Raw genomic sequence first — 20,861 nt, 5'->3', positions numbered from 1 at the left:
TTACATTTGGCCAATGAGGAAGGAAGCATCTGAGCTTGAAATTCACTGCAATTACTCTAAATAGGAACCATAGGTTTGGTTGGCAATCCAAAGCCACAAAATGCTCTTTTTTTTTTTATCCTTGTGTGCTGCAACTTCCCCCGGTAAACGTTCTGTGTTTTTGGGGGTTTCTGTGTTCACAGAAACTGCTTAATCAAGTGTGAGGACAATGGCTACACGGCAGTGGTGGGAGATTTCGGCCTGGCAGAGAAGATCCCCAACAAACTGTAAGAAGAGTCAAAGTGATTGTTGGACATCGGGGAGAATTTTCAGTACAGAAAAAAAAAACTAGAAGAGGCATAGTCATAGTTTAGGTTTCAGTCATAATGACTTGTTTCTTTCCCAGAAAACAAATTAGGAAAGAAAACCGAATATAAAACAGGACTTAGAATGAAGGCTGCTGTTCTATCAGGTCAGCATACCCCCTCAGATCAGCATCAGCTTACCCATAGTCAATATGCATGCGCAAGACGTCATATTTGCATTTATCCCTTTTAGTTTTGTACAAAAAATAGACTTTAAACTTTCTCGACGGCCACGGATTTCTTTAGTCACATACAAAAAAAAAAAGACAATTTAAGGTTAGATCGCCATACGCGTAAAAGAACCACCAAATAGTAAGTCATTAAATAGTTTTTTGTACATGACTAAAGAGATACACGTCCGTTGAGGTAGTTTAAAGTGTATTTTGCATAAAAAACTAAAGGGATAAATTGAAGAGATAAACGGGTATTGACTATGGGTATGCTGGTCTGACGGGGTATGCTCATCTGACAGAACACCGGCTCTGTTTTATCTCCCTAATGTGTGTTAAAGGTTGTTAAGGCCAACTTCTGCTTCTGACGCATAGCCTCTGCAACCGTCAAATCTCTCTCTGTGCAGAGGCTCTGCATCCATCGTTGCTCACCAAAAAAAAATCCTGACTACACATCGGACGGTCGCAATCCCGTGCAGACAAAAAGCAGCTGTGATTGGTCCTTGGTATGCCTTTCCGGCTGTCTGTGTGGTCGTCCTTCTCGATTCTGTGCCGGGGCGCGCCATTTTTAAAAACCGAGGATTAATAAGAACAATGGATAACCACGATAAAAGGTTGATCAAGGAGGTTCGGAAGTAAAAACCACTTGCACGATTGTTCACGTGACCATCCGCAGAAGTTCTCGCAAGTTGCGGGAAACTGCTGTGGGTGCTTAGAAATTCCAGACCGACGGTGCAGAGGCACACCAGCAAGACTGGTTCATGACCAGACGCAAGCGACATTTGATGTGTGCGGTTGCAGAAGTCTAATCTGCTCTTTAGTCTAAAAACTATTGAGGCTTATTCCTGTCTTCATTTCCCACCCTGTTGTGAAATATCACATCTATTTATAATACTTATTTATGTTTCAAATAAAGGACACTCATTATAGGTTCCCTCAGAGAAAACATGTCACACTTTAAGAATTTTATTTCCTTAATCATCTTTTTGTTGATGTCAGCTCTTCATTCCTACAGCAGCCTCAGCTCAGTTACTCCTCTTCCTCCTCCTCCTCATCCCGGGGTTATTTATTAGCACATAGGTCACTAAAAGCTGCCTCTACTCTTCACATTCTCTGCCTCGGTGTTCTGCAGGAGGATCCTGCCAGCCCAGGGTTTTTGCTTTATAATCCTGCAGTAATATAAAGAAGCAGGGAGTCTGCTTTCATCTCTCTGGAATGTATTTAAGAACACACAGTTATAAATGAACGTCCCAGATAAGTCTTCTGGTATTCTCCAGAGGTTAATAAGGTGTTACAAAGAGTAAGGCTGTAAACAGTGATATAAAAATATAGATGCGCCTCTACAGAGTTTGTCTGTTTTTGTTTTGTTTTTTTGTTACACTAACCTGTTTTAATCAAACAAAATGTTTTATTAGACAATTAGATTCAAACTTGTTCGACAAGTTGGCTAAAATATCTAAAAAAAAAACATTGCCTCATTTTAAAGAATTTCACAAAGAGAAGAAGAGCAGAGTAACTTGCTATGTCTGTAAAGAGTTTTAAATCCATTTCTGCGGCTTTGGGACTCCAGCGAACCACGATAGGAGCCATTATCCACAGGTGCAGGAAACATGGAACGGTGGTGAAACTATGCAGGAGTGGCACCCTGTCAGATTTTCTCTGAATGCTTCTTTATCTTATCTAGAAAGAGCAAAACAAAGAATCCAAAACAACATCTAATGCACTTAAGGCTCCACTTGCCTCAGGCATTGTCAGTGTTTAACTTTTAGCAAAATGAGAAACTCTGAGCTAAAGTTTCAGTGTCCAAAGGTAGGTTTTCAAGTTCCCTAATCAAAGACTTGAATATGAAAATGTGAAAAAATCTCAGCAGAATATTAGTTATTAGTTTTATGTTACCTTTCCTTGATGGTCTGGAGAATTGCGTTTCCTTCATGCATCTAATCATCATCTGAATACGTTATGATCTTTGCGATATTGAAACCGGATGATCTCAAACATTCAAGTATGTTATTGTTCTTTTTACATCGCTCCTTGCAGGTGCAGATTAGGGTGTAAATGATAATAGTTTTGTATCGGTTCATGTTTTTTTTTTTTTTTTTTTTTCCCTCTGGTCTATTTTTATCCATTTGCTCCTGGATGTAATTCTGACTCCCGTGCTGCGGTGGCGCTAAACCTATTTTGCCCTCCTACCTCACATCCTTTAGCCACTACCCTCTTTCCACTTGCACAAACTCACTCGCATAAACACATTATTTTTCAGTGAATGACATTTTCATTGGCCTAGGTGGAGTACAACTTTGCTACTTCTGTTATTTGCTGTTGTTTCTCAAATAAAATGCCTAACGATATTAAAGCTTTCATTGATTTATTTCAAAATTGAAACATTGTCTAGCCTGTAAGGAAAAAAAAAAAATGTAAATTAATCGAATCGTGGTGTATTTTTGAGTATCGAAAATAATCAAATTGTTGGGTCAGGAAATTGATACTGAATCGAATCGCCTTGATGGGTGTGTTTTACACGCCAAGTGCAAATTAGGGCTGCAACAACGAATCAATAAAATCGATAAAAATCGACTTTTAAAAGCGTTGGCAACGAATTTCATCATCGATTAGTTGTGTTGCGCGATTATTGCGTCATCCGCCGCGCCGTCATCACTGCCTCTTGACTGAAAGAGGAGGAAAAAAAAATATGGCAGAGCGAGTCAGCGCCGCAGGTGCAGTGTTGCCAACTCAGCGACTTTTCAGACCCCTCCAGCGACTATTTTTCAAAAAAGCGACTAGCGACAAATCTGGCGACTTTTTTCGGTGTCACTGGCGGCTTTTGGAGACTCTTACGTGAAAGCATGTATCGTTCCTACTCTGCCGTGGGGCGCCTCCCCCACACCAACCGCATTTCCCGCAGGAGTCCCTCTCAGCGCTGCAGTCAGAGCCTCAGCGTCCAGACTGCAAATGAAGCGCGCATGCACCGGGATTGACGGCGCAAATTGATCACAATAATTAAAATAGCCTGCGCTTTGTAAAGCGAAAAAAGTGATAACATGCAACTTTTTTCAAAAGAAATTAACATGGCACGGAACCACCATGTTTGTTTGGTTTTAAAGTGGGGAAACGTTACGTTAGTTTCTCAGGTAGCTCATCTGATGCTTTCCTTACCTTGTTAGTAGGTTTACAGACAGTGATAAGGTTGGCTACTTATTTTACTTTTAATTTCATTTGAATTAGCTTAAGCAGCGTTTACATTTACTTTATAAATAAATTAACTTGCAAATTATGAGGGCAAGGCTTTTAAAGTTTAAATCTTCTGGCAAAGATAAAGTAAAGAAGATCCTGCAATTTAAAGCAGAATAAAATCCAGCAAGATCAGTAATATGTCAATTAATTATCTGCCACATTCCCATGTAAATTGGAGTCTTTGGAGGATGTGTTTTTTAGCACCCCTAGTTCTCTCATTTTTTATTCCAAATACAATTTATAATTTGAATCACAGGGCTATTTTTATCTCTATGGTTCAGTATTTTCTCAAGTAGCAACTTTAACTGCTGTACTTTCCTGTCTTAAAAGGCAGAACTCTTCTAGTCTAAAAAAACTAATTTGTTGAAATGGGGGGGCCTATTGTTTGAACCCCTTAAGGGCTTTAAAAACAAAAATGTCTTTTTTTGCGCTTTATTAAACAAAGTAGCCTATATTTTGTGGATGTACAGCTACATTTCTCATGTAAGTTTGCGTAGTTTTAACACAAACATTTATTTTTCATATTGCACCAGTACAGTTAATGAGCAACCTGTACTTGTGTGCTTGTTTGTTCTGTCTAAAATGTTTATTTTGGAATAAAGAGGTTCGTATAAAAAATATTTTTTGTCCGATTCATCGATTAATCGAAAAAATAATCGTCCGATTCATCGATTTTTAAAATAATCGTTAGTTGCAGCCCTAGTGCAAATGTTTTATCATTCTCTCCCTTTCATCTCTTCTCTCTTTCATCTTTTCTCCTTTTTTCTGTTTTTCCCATCCTGTTCTACTTACATTGCAGTGTCCATATGATTTATAATACCCCCTGCATATTCATAATAAAGCTTTTTACATGCATAAATCAAGCGGAACACTATGGCGATAGCCGCACTTGTGAAACTGAAATCTGTTTGGCCCTTTTTTTTGGCATGAAGACAATTATTCTTATTGCCACATTGCCAGACAGGACACTGTTAAACAAACAAACAAAAAATACATTCAAGTTTAACAAAAAGGCATAAACAGAAGCAATTATATACATAGATACTTGCATTGTAATTGTCTTTACACTGCAGGTTGGATATGATGCACCTGATTAAAATAAATCCATTTTAAATCTAAATGAAACCAAAGTGAAGATTTCTCAGAGCTGGGATTGATTAAAGTTAAAACTCTGGTCCGTTTAAAACATGAATGGGCTCCTTGGACACTCCTCTTGCTTAAACAGAGGAGTGTCCAAGCAAAACAGAACATCCAGTTCCTAATGTACCTGTGCTTACATTCTGTACCAGATAATTTCTTTAATCAGTCTAATGATGCAGAATTTAAGCTTTCATCCTTTTCATCTGTTTTGTTTAGTGCTGAAGGAGAGAAGCTTTCAGTGGTTGGATCTCCTTTCTGGATGGCTCCTGAGGTGTTGAGAGATGAACCTTATAATGAGAAGGTAAAGTCACTATTAGTGCAAAGTGCATTTTGTATCCCACTAAATAATAATAATAAAATATTGGAAATGTAGACAGTGATGCACCTATTTGAGTGTATTGTTGATGTTATGTAAAATTCATAATAGGTTTGCATGAATATTTAAATGAGTGTTTTAAATTGCAAATACTGAAGTCTTATACCTTTAAAAGGATTTAAGCACGGAAGCATAGCAGAGATTTGTTTACAGAAATACTGGGAAATCAAAAGGACTCTGTGAAGAAGTGTTGCTTTAGAGTTGGGATGGGAAATACAATTCAAGACATAAAAATAAAAACCTGCTAATATCAAGACCGTCATTTTAAACAACGTTGTACATGCCAGATACCAGATCAGAGGTGTTTCTTATCCACCAATGTCTGGAAGAAGATCTAAATTCATTTCCCCGGGAAAAAATAAAAAAAGGTAAAGACGTTCAAAAAACTAACCAGAGACCACCAAGAAGCAAGTCTGGCATCAACAAGAAACTGCTGGAAAAGCTCCGCCCCCCCATGAAGCTACCCAATAATCGTCACGGACTCTTAGGGTGATGAGAGAAAGATGCTCTTGCTCCAAACACCTTCAGACATAACTGAAGTGAGCAGATAACCATTTGGACAAGCCTAATTCCTTCCACATTAAGGTTTTAGATAAATAGATAAAAGATAGATTAAGGAACCTGCACTGAAGTAGCAAGCTTTACAATCATGGTGGTGGAAGCATTATGCTGTGGCAAAAGCTCCTTTTAAACTAACCTTCTGAAAACCAATCTGTGCTGGGTTCGGACTGAGCTTGGATCAGTTATCCGAGCTTAGTTCCTTACAACAATTTACACAGCACGCTAGCACGGTTCCTCGCCTCCTACTGCCGATCGACGGTACTACTGCTCTCTAGTAGGAAAACGTATGTGATTTTGTTTCGTTCGGTCCAACATTGTCTGGTTAGCGTCCAAATTGCAATAACAGCCTCAGTCTTGGCGTCATCCCAGGTCGCACCACGCTCTTTAAAAAGCCCTTTAATAAGTGTAATCTTGAGAAGATTTCAATTGTTGGCCGTTTCTCAATTCACAAGAACGTGAGTACGGACTTGTGTCCTCTCAAAGTATGTTCTTGAGAAGAACACAGTAAAGTCTGGACTCGGGGAGAACGGGAGCATGCAGCATAAATATGGGTCAGTTGGAACAGAAGTGTACTTGTGACATCACCACACGCTCAGCTCGTCTGGAGCTGCATTTCACCTCCTGCTATTAATATTCTTTAGTCTCTAGATAATAAATTCTTACTTTTTTCATTTTTTTGGGGTGAATAATGATGAACAAAGTCAGATAAACACAAATCAAACATTTTGCATCAGAGTCAGCGGTAATTCACACTCAGCTATGCTGAGAGAGGGCTGCTGCAAATGGGCTGGGATTAGAACTGGCTGCGTTTAGCCTCGGAAGTCCACTTGTTGCCGCCGTCCTCTCAACTTCGGAATTAGTTTTTTAAATATCGCATTAAATCGTTAAATGGACCAAATAGTGACGCTTAAAAGTATAATGTTCTCGCTTAGGATAATCTAAAAAGTACCTTTAGTGAACAACAGAAACAGAAAAGAGAACTTTTAACTTAATCCACTGAGCTCTGTGAGTGCTCCATTGAAAGCTGCTGCGGCCGCAGTGCATTCTGGGACAGCTGTCAATCTCAAGAGCGGACAAGTCTGCTCTGATGCATGCTGGGTAAATAGGGAGGGGCAAGAACAACATCCGGGCACTTTGTCCATTCTCTGCTGTTCTTGTGAACTGGAACAGTGCTAGGGCTGAGGGTGATGACGTTTCACAAGCACACGAGAACGCACAAGTACACATATTGAGAAACGGCCGATTTTTACAGTTCTTCTTCTTCTGTTTTGTGGCGGTTGGAAAGCAACTTACTAATGTGCAATACCGCCAACTACTGGAAGCTGACTGTAAATAGGAGATGATGCGGTCTGCTCATGTGCTCTTTGTTATCAGAGAACCGAGCCTAAACTGAGCCTTACAGATGAACAAGTACCATGTTAGCGCGGTTCTGTTGTGTCTGGCCCAGCTCGGTTCAGTTTTGCATTCCATTTACACTCTGCAGTTATCTTGGTTACCGTGCTTGGACCGTTCTCGGCACCTTTTTTAAAAAAGGTAGTGTAAATATTGCTATAATCAATCAATCTTTATTTCAGACACAAAAGAGGTCCATAGTAAAAACAAAAGAAAAAGAAAACAAAAAGAAGCATGACAGTCACTGAGCCACAAATAAGTGATGACGCCAATGTTTCCACAATCTTGAGAAAAATCTCACTGTACTAAAAACAGGGTTTACTAAAATTGCTATTATATTATTGTATGACACGGATAATCTACACATACATTTATACATGAGATTCCTGAGCGCAGCTGCACATGTGGGAACAGCGTTATGTGCAAACATGTGGCTAGCACTGCTCCATCTAGGCACTTTGAGTAGGAGCCTCAGGCCATCATTGTATGCCACATAAAGTTTGTGCAGGCTACTTTTTTTATATCTTCGCCATAGATGGGCTGTGTAAAATGAAGTGCAAAAAACTTTAAAAAGAGCTACTTTCACAGAGGATGAACACATACCAAAGTTTCTGATCAAAGTATTAGCCTGTGCATACATCATGCAATACTGCCTACAAATGAAACTATAGTTTCATTGCCATTGGAACTGGTTAATTTATCTTGTATGATGGGGAAAAATACTTGAAATTCTTCTTTGCCTCAGATCAACAGTAATGAGCACATTAACCCACTATTCATTCATTCCTGCTTGCGTAAATTCCCTTATCTGGTAGAATTTCAAACCTCGTAATTGATGCTAGAAATAAACAGCTAACAGATGACCAAACAAAAGCTTTTTGCTGAGAGTGGCACACATGATTTTGAAATCTTGTGTGCATGAAAAGACATGAAGAAAATATACATTTCAATAAAAGGTGTAAAAGTATGGAAAAAATCTCAGTGTTGGATCAAAACAATGTCCAAGCATGACGCTGTTTAGGAAAAGGCTGAAACTGTTTTTTTCTAAAAATAAAAAGATATGAGATGGAAGAAGTGCGGTGAACACCAATAGGGCTCTTAGTCACTGTAGGTTCATGCATATTTTTAAATGCGTGTGGCTGTGTGGGTTATGTGTAATAATTGTATGAATGAAGATGTGATTAGGAGACATGAATGTACATTTGTTTGTATGTACATAAACTAATTTCTTTGCTCACTTATTGGACTTTCGAGCTAACATGGACTGATAATTTATATAGAGATCTAGAAGATTGTTGATGTTTAGGATATAGGAAGGAGAAGGGCTTTTCAGACATGAGCACTAAATTATACATAAAACATTCAGAAATGTCATTAAATATACATAATACTTTCATGTGTTCCCTTTGTTTTTGTTTTTTACTGAACTGTAGGAAATAAAATTATTGGTTAATTCATTTATTCATTCATATGTTTGAGAGTCGATTAAAACCTGGGCTTAATGATATTGCTTTTTGAAATTAAAATGTGATTATTAAGTCATTAAAAGCCCATAACCGCTCCGACATTACTCCTATTTTTGAGTGAATGTGGACTTCTCATCATAACCATAGCAGTTTATGTCTTCATAAAAATTGTTTAATTTAGTTTTTTGTGTTTCCAGGCTGATGTTTTCTCCTATGGAATAATCCTTTGTGAAATCATTGCAAGGATCCAGGCTGACCCCGACTTCCTTCCTCGCACGGAGGTAGTGGCTCATCTCCTTTTCACCTCCTTTCCTTTCATAATACTGAGTGTACATGTTTCCAGCGTACACATCTCAAACAAATCAGGAACAGAATCTTAAGCATGACACATTTTCCCCCCCCCAAGAAGGTGGGACTTGAAAGCAACGATTTATGGTATAGTTCAAAGGTTAAAGCCTCTCCCTGTTCTTTAAAGTTTTGCCTCTAAGTAGCCAGATTAGCTTTTAGTGCAGCCTGGAACAATAATTTTTAAGGTAATTACATTCCCTGTAAATGATTTATGAGGTATTAGCTGCTTTTTCTCTGATTTCTTCTGGTTTTTAATCCAGTTCTTTTATCTAACAGGTAATAAAGTTTTTTTTTTTTACCAAGCCACTTAATACTGACCTAAAAATGATAAATATGTGGCATTTAAAAAGTCACTTGGCTCAGAGGATGAATTTTTATAAATTAAGGCCGTTTTTACTTAGATTACTGCATATTACATGGAGAAATTTATTGTTTCTTTTTTAGCTTCATCTTCCAAAACTATTGGACAGAGGTGTCAATCTACAAGCTTATTTTCAGCATTATAAAGCAGCACATGCTGTTAAGTAAATAACCCTCTAGCACTGGGAACAGATAAGATAGAATATGTTATTTGAGCTTCGGTTAAACCAGAATGCCGCAGAATGTGCCACAATATATAGACTCAGTATAAACAACACAGAGGGTCCCAGTTATATAAATGAAGTGAAGCTTCACTATAGCACGAATAACCTAAAAAAAAAAAAAATCCACTGGACTTTGTTTCCAAGTTTGAAGACGTTTTGCTTCCCATCCAGGAAGCTTTAGCAATTGAAAAAGTAAGGAATAGTGTTGAGTTCGAGGACTTATAGAGTGGACCAAAGCAAAGCCTTGTTTTGGTTTAGAAAACATGCAAATTGAACTGGAAAAACGGGTCCGCTCCTTTAGAATGGGGGTCGTTTGAGTTCTTTGTTAACCTGTAATACGCAAAACCTCTCTATGTCTCTGAAAGAGCCCCCCTTTCAGAGACATTTTCAATTGAAAAAGCTTCCTGGATGGGAAGCGAAACGTCTTCAAACTTGAAAACAAAGTCCAGTGGATTGTTTTTTTTTTTACTTTTTTGGAATGACTATGACCTGGAGGACTGAGAATCATCACCAGCATACAGATTAATTGGTCTCATGCTCTTCTATGCAGACGCTCTGTTGACACAGATAAAAATGTACTCCACTCGGCATGTTTAATGCTTCAACTGGCTTCAGTGGCAGAAACGTTGGTCCTATCTTCCAAATAATTCAGCTAAAAATGCTTTAGAACACTGAGCTTTCAATCATAATCATTAGAAATGTTAAACACAAGAGGATTTTTCAGATTTTTTTTTATTTTTAAGCTGCACCAAAATGCATAAAACATCAAGAAAGGTGACAGCAGCTAAAAGCTCCAGTTTAAAATTGGTACTGTGCTGCATTGCTGGTGGTATGCTAACAAAACTGTTACATATAAGACACCAACAGATTCTTAATGCACACTTTTTCTCTTTTTTTGCATTCAAGAAAAAAAAGATATAGGAGGCCTTCAAAAATAAATAGATGAAAATTAATGCACTGTGAAGATTTAAAACGCATTTGCCCTCCAACAGTATTTTAATGGTTTAACCTATGTGGTTCATGCTAAAATGATACACCTCTTCCTTCAGTCTCTCTTATTTAATACTGGAATCCAGTCATTATATTTACAACTAGAAGGGATCATCCTTTACATCCTAGTGTAGATCGCAGAGGCTTAGAGCTAAATCCCATTTTAGAAAGAAGATGCTGGTAACAGTGTTTGATAATGGAACTTGGCAGACAACAGAACAATGTCAGGGAGATTAGCGGGACATCAGAGCGGCTTTGGCAGGGGGAGCGACGCTATGTCAAACATCTAATGAGGCGTGTTTGCATCCATCTTCATCCCTCTTTTATTATGCGTTTCCTGTTTGTTTTCCATGCGTCATGCATCAAACCTCTCTGCCTTCGCACCCTGCCCTCCCGAGCAGAACTTCGGCCTGGACTATCACACGTTCCAGCACATGGTTGGAGACTGTCCGCCTGACTTCCTCCAGCTGGCCTTCAACTGCTGTAACGTGAGTCCGCCATCCTGCTGTCCGATCGCTCTTTCTGTGGGAAACTGGTAGATAAAATCAGCAGCTGCTGTCTGCTTGGAAGAAAAAACGAACACAACACTCGCTGACGAAGTTGTTTAAAGTTTCGTTTTTAAAATGCACTTTTGGAGGGATTTTTTTTTTTCATTTTATTTTCAGCTTTAAATCCATTGTTAAGAAAAAGAGGCAGTCTAATTATCGGATTAATCGGATTTAGTCTGCAGGATTTTGTTCTCTTGAATCTGTAGTGTTATTTCTCTTCATCAAAAGGTTTGTATAAATATTTTCAGGTGGTTGATTTAAATATATTTTGCTGGGAATATTTTTTTTTTATGCAAGTTCATCACTTTACTGAAACTGTAGGCCTTATTTTCTATTTCTTCTTATCTGTTGCTCCTTTTTAGCTTAATTACATCTCCTGACGATAATAGTATTAAAGTTTTTTGCTCTACCTGCTAGTTGATCCTGTGCAGACTCCTTTATCCCCTCTCATCCCTTTCTGTTGTCTGTCTCATCATCCTCGTCTCTCTTATCCGTTTCTTTATCTTCCTCTTTCCAGCTAATTAGCTGCATTGTTTCTCTGTGGACGCCTCGGATGGTTTTATTCCAGCTACAACGTCTAATGGAGAAACATGAAGGATTATTTAAACCTGGCTTACAACTTTGAGCTTTTTCTAGATGAATAAACACCAGAGAGTAAATGTGACGTCTTCCCTGGATTCATCTTTCATTCCTGGCTTCTGAAAAACCCATAATGGTGAAAGCTGAAATAGCTAAATCTCAAGTTAAAAGAAATAAAAAAAAACAACTAATGCGAAAGTATTTATATTTTGAATTATGAAATCCACAATGCCAGATAATCATATAATTGCTATAATCGGAGTGCCATAGATGGTTTATTTTCTTTGGGATATCTTTTTTAACTTTTAAAATCAATAAAAAAAAGGGACTTGCATTTGCGTTCAGCCCCATTTATTACGACGCCCCCAAAACCAAAACCAGTTTCTATCAGAACTGGTTTTGTTCATAATTCTAGTCCACCTATGAAAGAATTAATCTCAGATTAAATCCAGCTGTTTTGTGAAGGTTTTAAGTTTGTAAACGTACAACATCATGAAGCCATGAATAAAACAGACAGGTTAGGGAGAAAGTTGCAGAGGAATGCTTAGCAGAGTTAGGTTATGAAACATTACTAGCTTTAAACATTTCCATGCAGACCTACCAAAAGATGGCAGGTCACCTAAACCAACAGGCAGAACAAGAAGAGCATGAATCAGATAAGCAGCCAAGAGGCCAGAGGTGATGCTGGAGGAGCTGCAGAGATTCACAGCTCAGCTGGAACGAGAAGAATCGCTGAAGCAGCTGGTGAATCTGACCATAATAGGAAAGTGGGCATGTAGGGAAATCTGCAAAGGTCTCGTCAAAAAAGGGCAAAATGTAATTTCTCTGTACCAGATGCTGCAGAAAATGACCTCAGGTTTGGATTTATCCTCCTCACATGAGTGGTAGGATCAGGCTGTGGGGAAGCAGAGACGGGGAAACAGGCCAGAGGTGATTGGAAGGATGGAGCTAAAAGAAGCGGGGCGATCCTTTAGCAGGGAATGTTGTTATTAAAGAAGAGAGAAACCCAGCCTGAACAAAGGGGGTGGCCAGAATTCAAACTAATTAATACCTTCCTGCATGTGATCAAAATATCCTTTAATGTCCCAGGTTATAAATGGCATTAATGATGGGAGGGGAGTGAATTTAAAGGTGCATCAGTGACTGGCTCAAAACTGAGGAAGCAAAGAGAATTTTTTTCAACAATTAAACCTTTTCTTTTTGCTGTTATAGATGTTTAAAAAAAACTTAGTCTATTGTCTTTAAATCAAATGGTATTTGCATACATTTTAAGGTTTAATGGAAAATTTTTAAAGTTTTTATGTTTGGTAGTTTTTTTTTGCCTTTTTTGAATTGGTTTTTAAACAATCTGATTTTATCCCTTCAGATGGATCCTAAACTCCGTCCGTCGTTTCCGGAAAACGTCCGGCAGCTGGAGGAAATTCTGGCACGTCTCAAAGTCGTAGAGATGGAAAACGAGTCCAGCAGCGGGGAGAACGAAAAGAAAGCCTTGCCCAAAGGTAACAGCCCTGAGAGCTCTTGCATAACGCTGCAGCCTCACAGCCAATTCAAGCTGTTTGTTTATAAGAAGCAGCTCGTAAATTCCAGTAAAACACGGAGAGGATTTAATCCCGGATGGGAAATGGAGATGATGTCATGTTGGTATCTGACTCCATCATTATACCTCATCTGAACCTCAGGGGAAGATCTGGTCAGAGATGGACCTTTATTTTAGTTTGAGACCTGATCCATGCAGGTCAGCGTGTCTCCTCTAACTCAGGCCTCCGTTTGGTTTCCTGCATGTCACCAGCAGTAGATCCGACCGACGCGATAAAGAAAAAAAAGGAATCTCATTCCTGTTGACGGAGGAATTATTTCTTATGTTTTGTGCAAAACATGGAGGCGATCCGACATCTCTTCCCACTGCTCAGCTGTTTGTGGTTGTTACATCACAATCTCCTCCTGCTTTGGCTGAAAACATCAACTAACTCTCTTATCGACAGAGATTCATGTTTCAGAGCAACGTCTTAATTTGCTTTTTTTCTTCTTTAAAGTGAAATAAGTCAAATATTTCCAACAATAAATATACAGCAATGTCCGAGCAGTGGAGGAGGATTTATGGTTGTAGTTTCTTTTATCTTCTTTGATTATAGATGTTATTGTGAAGTTAGTTTGTCTCGTTTAGCTTTCAGGATGTAAAGTTCTTTTTCCTGCTTTGCTCCATTAGATAAACTCATTTGTTTGTAAACTTAATGCTTACTATCAATCAACATTTTCTCAGAGGGTGACTCAAATCCTTTCACAAAGCCTGAATAAATAATCAACCCATGGCCTTAGAAAACACCTAAACTCAGGGAGCCGTAAACAACACCCCCTGCTGCCATCTAGTGGCAATATTTGTTATGCAGTTTGTCTTCTCACAGACTAACCCAAATCGATCACATTAACAAATTACAAAGAAATAAAATAAATTGCAGCAGAATTCCTTTAAGCAAGGTATGTCTGAGGATTATTAGTCTTTATGGGGGCAAAATAATCTGTTTGGAAATGTTTTATGTTGAAAAATTTTCTTGTTAATCCCTTTATTTTGAAGTCAAAAGGCTGCTTAAAGTCATAAAGTGACTAAAAATAATGGGTGATATAATGGGAGGAGAAGAAGTAAAGTTGGATGATTTCCTACTGATTCGACAGGATGAAGGATTGTGAATATTTTTAGACATCCCCGACCCAATCTCAGGGTATTGCTTAAAACGCTGCTGCTGTAAAAATCTGGGCTGTGTTATTATTTTCTGACATAACATGAACTATTACGAGAAAAATGTTGACATTTATAGAGATTTGAGAGCTGCACGGTGGAGAGGTTTCCTTCCATTTTATTTTGGTTGTGTTTCTTTTTGTAAGAGTTATCTCAACCTGCTGAGTTCTAGAGGAAGTCAGAGAAAAGCAATTAATAAACCTTATATAACTTTTGTCTTTTCCAGTTCTGCATGATGTTGGGGTCAAAGAGATAGCTTCATTCAATGCTAGGCAGTAAGATAAACTGAAATAGACCTGAAGCCTGTCAGCACTACATCCAGCATTTAATCGTAATTAGATAGGAATTATGTGTGATCAAAACAAGAAGATATATCATTTAGCGTTTGTGTTTTAGTTTTTTTAGTGTATTAAAAGTGTTGATTTAATGCTGCTGGTGAGTTACCGAGTGATGTGACTAGTTGGGAGTACTGTCAGATAAAAGATTGATAATAAATTAATCAAAACTTGAAAAATTAAACCTTTCTGTTTTTTTTTTTTTTTTATTTAAGCGGAGAAAATTCAAGGCTTCAAACGACTGAATCCTCTTGGCTGCCAAAACGATAAAATCCCGCCCAAATCGCCTCGGCCCAGACGGAACATCTGGCTCAGCCGCAGTCAGTCGGACATCTTCTCCTGCAAGCCAGGGAGAAACATCAACGTCCAGGACCCTTATTACGACCCGCCCACCTCTCAGAGGAGCCCCCGCACCCGTAAGATCAACCCCTTCACCGCCAGAGAGGACCTTTGCGGGGGGAAGATCAAGTTTTTCGACGTGCCCAGCAAGTCCGTCTTCTCGCTGGTTTTTGACCTGCACTCTCCTCCGGGGAGCGTGTTCAGTAACCAGGCCTACGGACCCCCAGGATCCCAGCAGGAGACGTCCTTTTACTGGCAGCAGCTGCCTGGGAGGCAGTGCCACTCCCTGCCGGTGTCCCCCCAGCTGCCTCGCTCTGAGATGTCCTACCTGGTCGACCCCATTGGCTCCAACATCACTGGTTCTGCTGCTTGTACGTCTGCTCTGCTCTCCAACACGCTTCCAGGTAAGTTCACTGAACAACCCCAGAAAAGAACATATATGATCATCACTTATATAAATCCTTTTGATTGTTTCTGTCAGTCTCTGGTTCATTGAACATGTAGGAGCCTTTTGTGTTGATTAAAATAGGAGTGAAATCCTGGAGGATTATCATTCTGATCCCAACTCTTTAGCATGGTGGATCTGGACCACATGGCTTCCTTTAAACAACTTTGTTTTTATAAAACTTCAAGCTCAATCCTGCGAATTTTCTACATGGGTAGAGGTGGGATTTAGAACGGATTTTAAACATTAACAATGTTCCAGATGATCAGCACAGTGCTGAGGGTATCTGTTACTGCCAGAGGCGCTGAAGCTCAGCATGGAACATTAGACCTGGGAAAGATGGATGGGCGGTTCTAGACAGGTGCCAATAGGGGCCCTATCCAACTGGTCCTGGCACCTAAATTTGTCTTAATGAGAGGCTATTTTTCCTTAATTTAAGAAGGTAAGACAATTTCCAACCTAAACAGGGGTTGACGTTAAGGAATTTTCAGGCAAGTGACTTTCACATTTCATTTGCCCAGAAACAATTTTTACTTGGCCAGGTTAATGTTTGATAAATATAGTTCCTAACATTCATTTTTGTATATATATCAATGAAACATGTTTGTTTTTTAAATGTTTTTTTGGATGTTTAGTGAATGGATGAGAATGGGTGGTGGGTAAAGAGGATCTCTGATGCTAAGTGGCTGAAATGGGTGGTGGGTGTGTTACTGTACTTACATTTTTTTGCCTTGTTGTTGTTTGTTAGCCTGCCAAGTCGGAAAAAATGTGTCTGATTCGCGCCAATTCCCAGACAAAAATCACGCCATCTGGCGGAAAATCACACAGCTTTTTTCAAATCACGCGAGAATGTGTAAAAAACAACAAAAATGTCGCCGGCAACGCTTTTGGTCGTTTTCTTAGAATGTAGGTGATTTTTGAGTGATTATGCGAATAAAATTATACAGAAACACTGGTAAAATAGAGCTTTCTAGCTTGTTTGTTGTTTTGGTAACTACATCAAAATAACCGCTAGGTGGACAAAAATCACACCATCCGGTGTACAAAACAACAAAAATGGCGCCTGCAACGCTTCTGGGTCGTTTTCATCGAATGTCGGTGATTTTAAAGTAAATTTGAGTGATAAATGATTTTTTTTTGCGATCATTGCACTTGCCCGGCGGGAAATGCAATGAAATTTGTACTCTCCCAACAATAAAAACTACTTGCCCCGGGAGATTTGGCGATGGTTAACATCGAGCCCTGCTAAATAAGATGATTTATATTTAAAGGAAGAAAAAAAACATCTCAATGATCTTATTTCAAGAGCATAAGCTCCTTCCATCTTCTCCCGCTTATTCTGTCAGGGTGGCGGTGGGGCCGGTGCATATCTCCTGCTGTTAAGGGCCTAAGGCAGGGTACACCAACACATAAAACCATGTGCACACACTCACATCTAAGGATGATTTAGAGATGTCAATTAGCCTAACAGTGTTATTGGGAGAAAATTGGAGTACCCGGAGAGAACCCACTCATGCACCGGGTCTTTCCCATTCCCAGGTCTTTTTATATGTAAACTCCATGTAAAAAGACCCGGCGCTGGGAATTGAACCCAGAACCTTCTTGCTGAACGGCAGCAACACTACAAACCGCCCACTGTGCAGCATAATATATAACTATCTTATATTTTAGAGCAGAAATGCTACTTTCTTTAGCAGATGATCCTATTTTCCTGCTCAAATTAAAGGCAAATGTGCATTTTAAAGAAGAAGAATTGTTACTTTTTAAATCGTTGATTTCTTATGACTGATTCTGAGACTGATTTGAGCCTTTGATCAGTTTGATATTTTGCCTTGACAGATTAGCAATTATTTAGAAATGATAGTCAGTTTTAAGCTTTTGCTGAACTAAGATAGGATCACAGTTTTTCTCTGTTGGATCAGGAGTCTGCCATCTTGGCTTTGTGGCTCACTTAATGCACTAAACCACTAAACTATCTCCTCCTGCAACAGTTTTGTTTTGTGTGTGTGTTTTCTTTTGTGTCCCTGGTAAATTTAGTTTAGAATCACCACTGGGATAATGGCTGAAACTTAGACCCAGTTGGATGTTCATTACAGGAAACCCAAACACTGCAAAGAAGAGATGCCAAAGCTCCTGCATGGCCGAGGTGCTGCTGTCAGAAGAACATTCAAAATTGAACCATCCTTAAGGAGGTTTAATCATAAAAAGAATTACAAAGGCGTTCATCCAAGCACCATCGGCAGTTGTAACAGGAAATGTCTCTAGCGGGAGATACTTCCTGTTTGCACTCGCAATAACTTATTAGCAGGTGTGGTAAAGTGATGAAAAGCCGACAATCATGACAGACGTTGGGGGATTTTATAAATTAAAGTGACAGTGTGGTGATTTATTTGGTCAGGTGTCAAACCTTTGTTTAAGGAAGGAGGCAGATTATGTAGCTAATTGAGAACAATGGTTTGTCCAGGCTGCTCTGGTAAGATAGTTTCTAATGCTAATACCAGAATTTGTGGAGGAAACAACTAAACAGTCTCTTGGAATCAGCTAAAAACACTATAATGTCTCTGATTTAGAAGAATGAGTGAATATAAGATGATTCCCTTCAAAACCTGCATCAGAGCACTAACATTTGTCTGAAATAAAGCTGTCGAATTTATTGAACTTCTGATAATATCGATATTTTCCTTTCAGCAACCAATTCCAAGACCGACACGGGGCCGATACTAAACGACATCCGACAGAAAGCGGCGCTGAGCTGTTGGGCCAGAAAGTTCGTGGTGGTGGAGATCCCGCCTTTCTGCAGGCAGAGGGGAGGGGCCAACGAGGGAGGAGGGGGGGACGCGGAGGCGAGGACGGAGGACACTAGCGGGGAGAGCTGGTCTCCGATGCTCACGGGCAGCGAAACGGACAGCGGAGAGGCAATGGACTGCTCCGGTGGGCGAGAAGTGGAGGAGGAGAGGAGGGAAAGGGGGATGGAGAGCTGCGTTGGCTTACCGTGAGCGAGACTGAAGGACTCTGAACTGCTTCTTTCAGGGGGGGGGAGATAAGACTGGAAAGATTTATTAATAAAAGCACTCACTCTAATCTGTCAAGTGAATGTATCAGATTTGGAATGAATAAACCACTTGATGTGACGAATAACTGTCTTTCAAAGCGATCACCCGGTTAGCACAGCAGGCTTCACACTTTCTGTAAAGATTATATTCTGAAACAAAGTTGTTGATATTTAATATTTTGAGATGTAGCTATTTTTTTTCCCTCAAAGACCGTCCTGTATTTTTTTTTTTCTCCTCTGTTTTTCCTGTGGGATATTGATGATCCCTTTGTGTAGCCTGTGTGGATTTAAAAATGTGTTTTGATATTTTTCAGTGTTTGCTCCGAGACAAATGCTTCTGCTACATTAAAGAAACAAACCCCCTCATGTTTCTGGTGAAAAAGGTCTGACACTGATATGGAAACTAAAAGAGGAATTTCTTATTCTTTATTTCAGCTGAATTTTTCCCCAGTGGGTTAAGGACCTGAAATCTGTTTTATTAGATTCATTGCTTCTCCCTAATAAGCAGCTTCATTCCATCTAGGGTTAAAGTACCACACTGCAATATTTAAAGAAATCATTAAATATTTAAGCCTTTAAAGCCTGAACCATGAAATAATTGAAAGAACATTCAAGTTTTTCAAAATTAGAATGTCATTGAACTTTCTAAAAAAATGTCTAAGTAAAATTAGATCATTTATTTGCATCAAATTTGATACATTATTCAGTTCTGTATAATCTTTTATACATTTTCTGTTCACTACATGTGAATCTTACGGAGCCCCTAAAGGGACATGGAGGGAAAAAATAAACTTTTGCGAGATCCCGCAAAACCTTTGCGAGATCTCGCAAAAAATAAACTTTAGCGAGATTCCGCAATACTTTTGCGAGATCTCGCAAAAGTTCTTTTTTTCCCCTCCATGTCCCTTTAGGGACTCCGTAGAATCTGAATATTTAAGTCACTTAACAACTAAAACATCAAACTGATGATGCAGAAATCTTAAAAAATTGTGTCAAATATGATACACTGGGCTTTAAAGGGTTAAGTGAATATTTATATACATTTAAAAATACATTTTTGTTTTGAAGATACATGATTTATATCATATTTTGATAGGTGCAATACCAAAATGTCGTTTTTTAAGATAAAAGCATATATGAATATTTTAAATGTAAAATGAATTCATGGTTCTTTACTGAGGAAAATTCAGATACGTTTTTTAGCCCATCTGTCACAGTAAGTGGGCGGGGCTTATATTTTTATAGACGGGATGATTTGTCTACGGTTTAGTTAACCAATCCCATATTTGCTTTTATTTCTCAGAGGGCAAATTTAAATTCAGCTTTTTTGTTTTGTTCTTTTTTTAAATCTAAAATAATAATAAAAACCCTGAGATATATTAAGCTGTTCATAATACAGTTAAATTATTAAAATAAATGTGATTTTATTGGTGGATTATTTTTTTTTTTTGTATATATCACTGTCATGATCAATAAATTATTAGATTATTTATCTATTGGATTGTGTCGCTTCGACCCTCCATAGATACATTCTAAATCTTATTTTTTGTGTGTGTGTGTGTCAGAGCAACCTTTACGCCCTAAAACAGCCTCTATTTGTAGTTGAAACCTTAATACTATTTTTATAACATTTACTTGCATTAAAACAGAAACTATATGGTTAAACTTCAGAAGGGTTAAGTAAAAATCTAACTAAAATGATGCTGAGAAATATATGGTATGTAATTAAAATATTAGCATCAGATGCCTTGTTAATGTTTAATACATTTCAGATTATATTTTTTTTTACCCTGAAAGTGTCAACTCTTTTCCTTGAAGCAGTGTTTTAGAGCATCCTCACTTTAATTGATTTATACCCAGGATGCATTGCTCAAATGTTTTCATCCTGACATTCTGGGCAGAGAAAATTGGTTTAATGTACCAGAGAGAAAAGTAGTGAGATTAATGAAAAAGAACAAATCAAAAGGGTTTATAAATGTTCTAGTTTCAGGTATGTAAAGAAAAGAGACGGCCACCCAGACCTCTAAGTAAAATTGTTGTTTAGACTGGATTAAATATGTCTTTGTGGTATGTGTCTCCAGAAAAAATAACTGCTTGTATTTTGGAGCCCAACTTCTACTAAATGTATAAAACAGATTTAAAGCAAGGAATTTTCATTTTCTTTTTCAGTTCTCATTTTAGGTCTTGAACTGTTCCTCAAGTTTGAGCAAAAGCGTTTATTTTTTAA

General features: G+C 38.5%; 1 protein-coding gene across 1 annotated transcript in view; it reads left to right on the top strand.

The window, feature by feature from the left end:
- The window catches only part of tesk2 (testis associated actin remodelling kinase 2), a 56,085-nt gene extending 37,088 nt beyond the window's left edge, over positions 1-18,997 (top strand). Inside the window, exons 7-13 of the mRNA XM_038279439.1 lie at positions 184-266; positions 5,102-5,186; positions 8,878-8,961; positions 11,004-11,090; positions 13,096-13,228; positions 15,014-15,541; positions 18,271-18,997. Of these exons, the coding sequence (XP_038135367.1) occupies positions 184-266; positions 5,102-5,186; positions 8,878-8,961; positions 11,004-11,090; positions 13,096-13,228; positions 15,014-15,541; positions 18,271-18,578 (1,308 nt within the window). The 3' untranslated portion in view covers positions 18,579-18,997. The remainder of the gene's footprint in view (positions 1-183; positions 267-5,101; positions 5,187-8,877; positions 8,962-11,003; positions 11,091-13,095; positions 13,229-15,013; positions 15,542-18,270) is intronic.
- Positions 18,998-20,861: the final 1,864 nt, after the last annotated feature.

The sequence above is a fragment of the Cyprinodon tularosa genome, unplaced genomic scaffold (genome assembly GCF_016077235.1).
Source record: "Cyprinodon tularosa strain WSP-4 unplaced genomic scaffold, ASM1607723v1 ctg102, whole genome shotgun sequence".
Taxonomy (NCBI): domain Eukaryota; kingdom Metazoa; phylum Chordata; class Actinopteri; order Cyprinodontiformes; family Cyprinodontidae; genus Cyprinodon; species Cyprinodon tularosa.
Note: the sequence above shows the minus strand (reverse complement) of the source record. Positions and strands in the feature narration are given on the sequence as shown.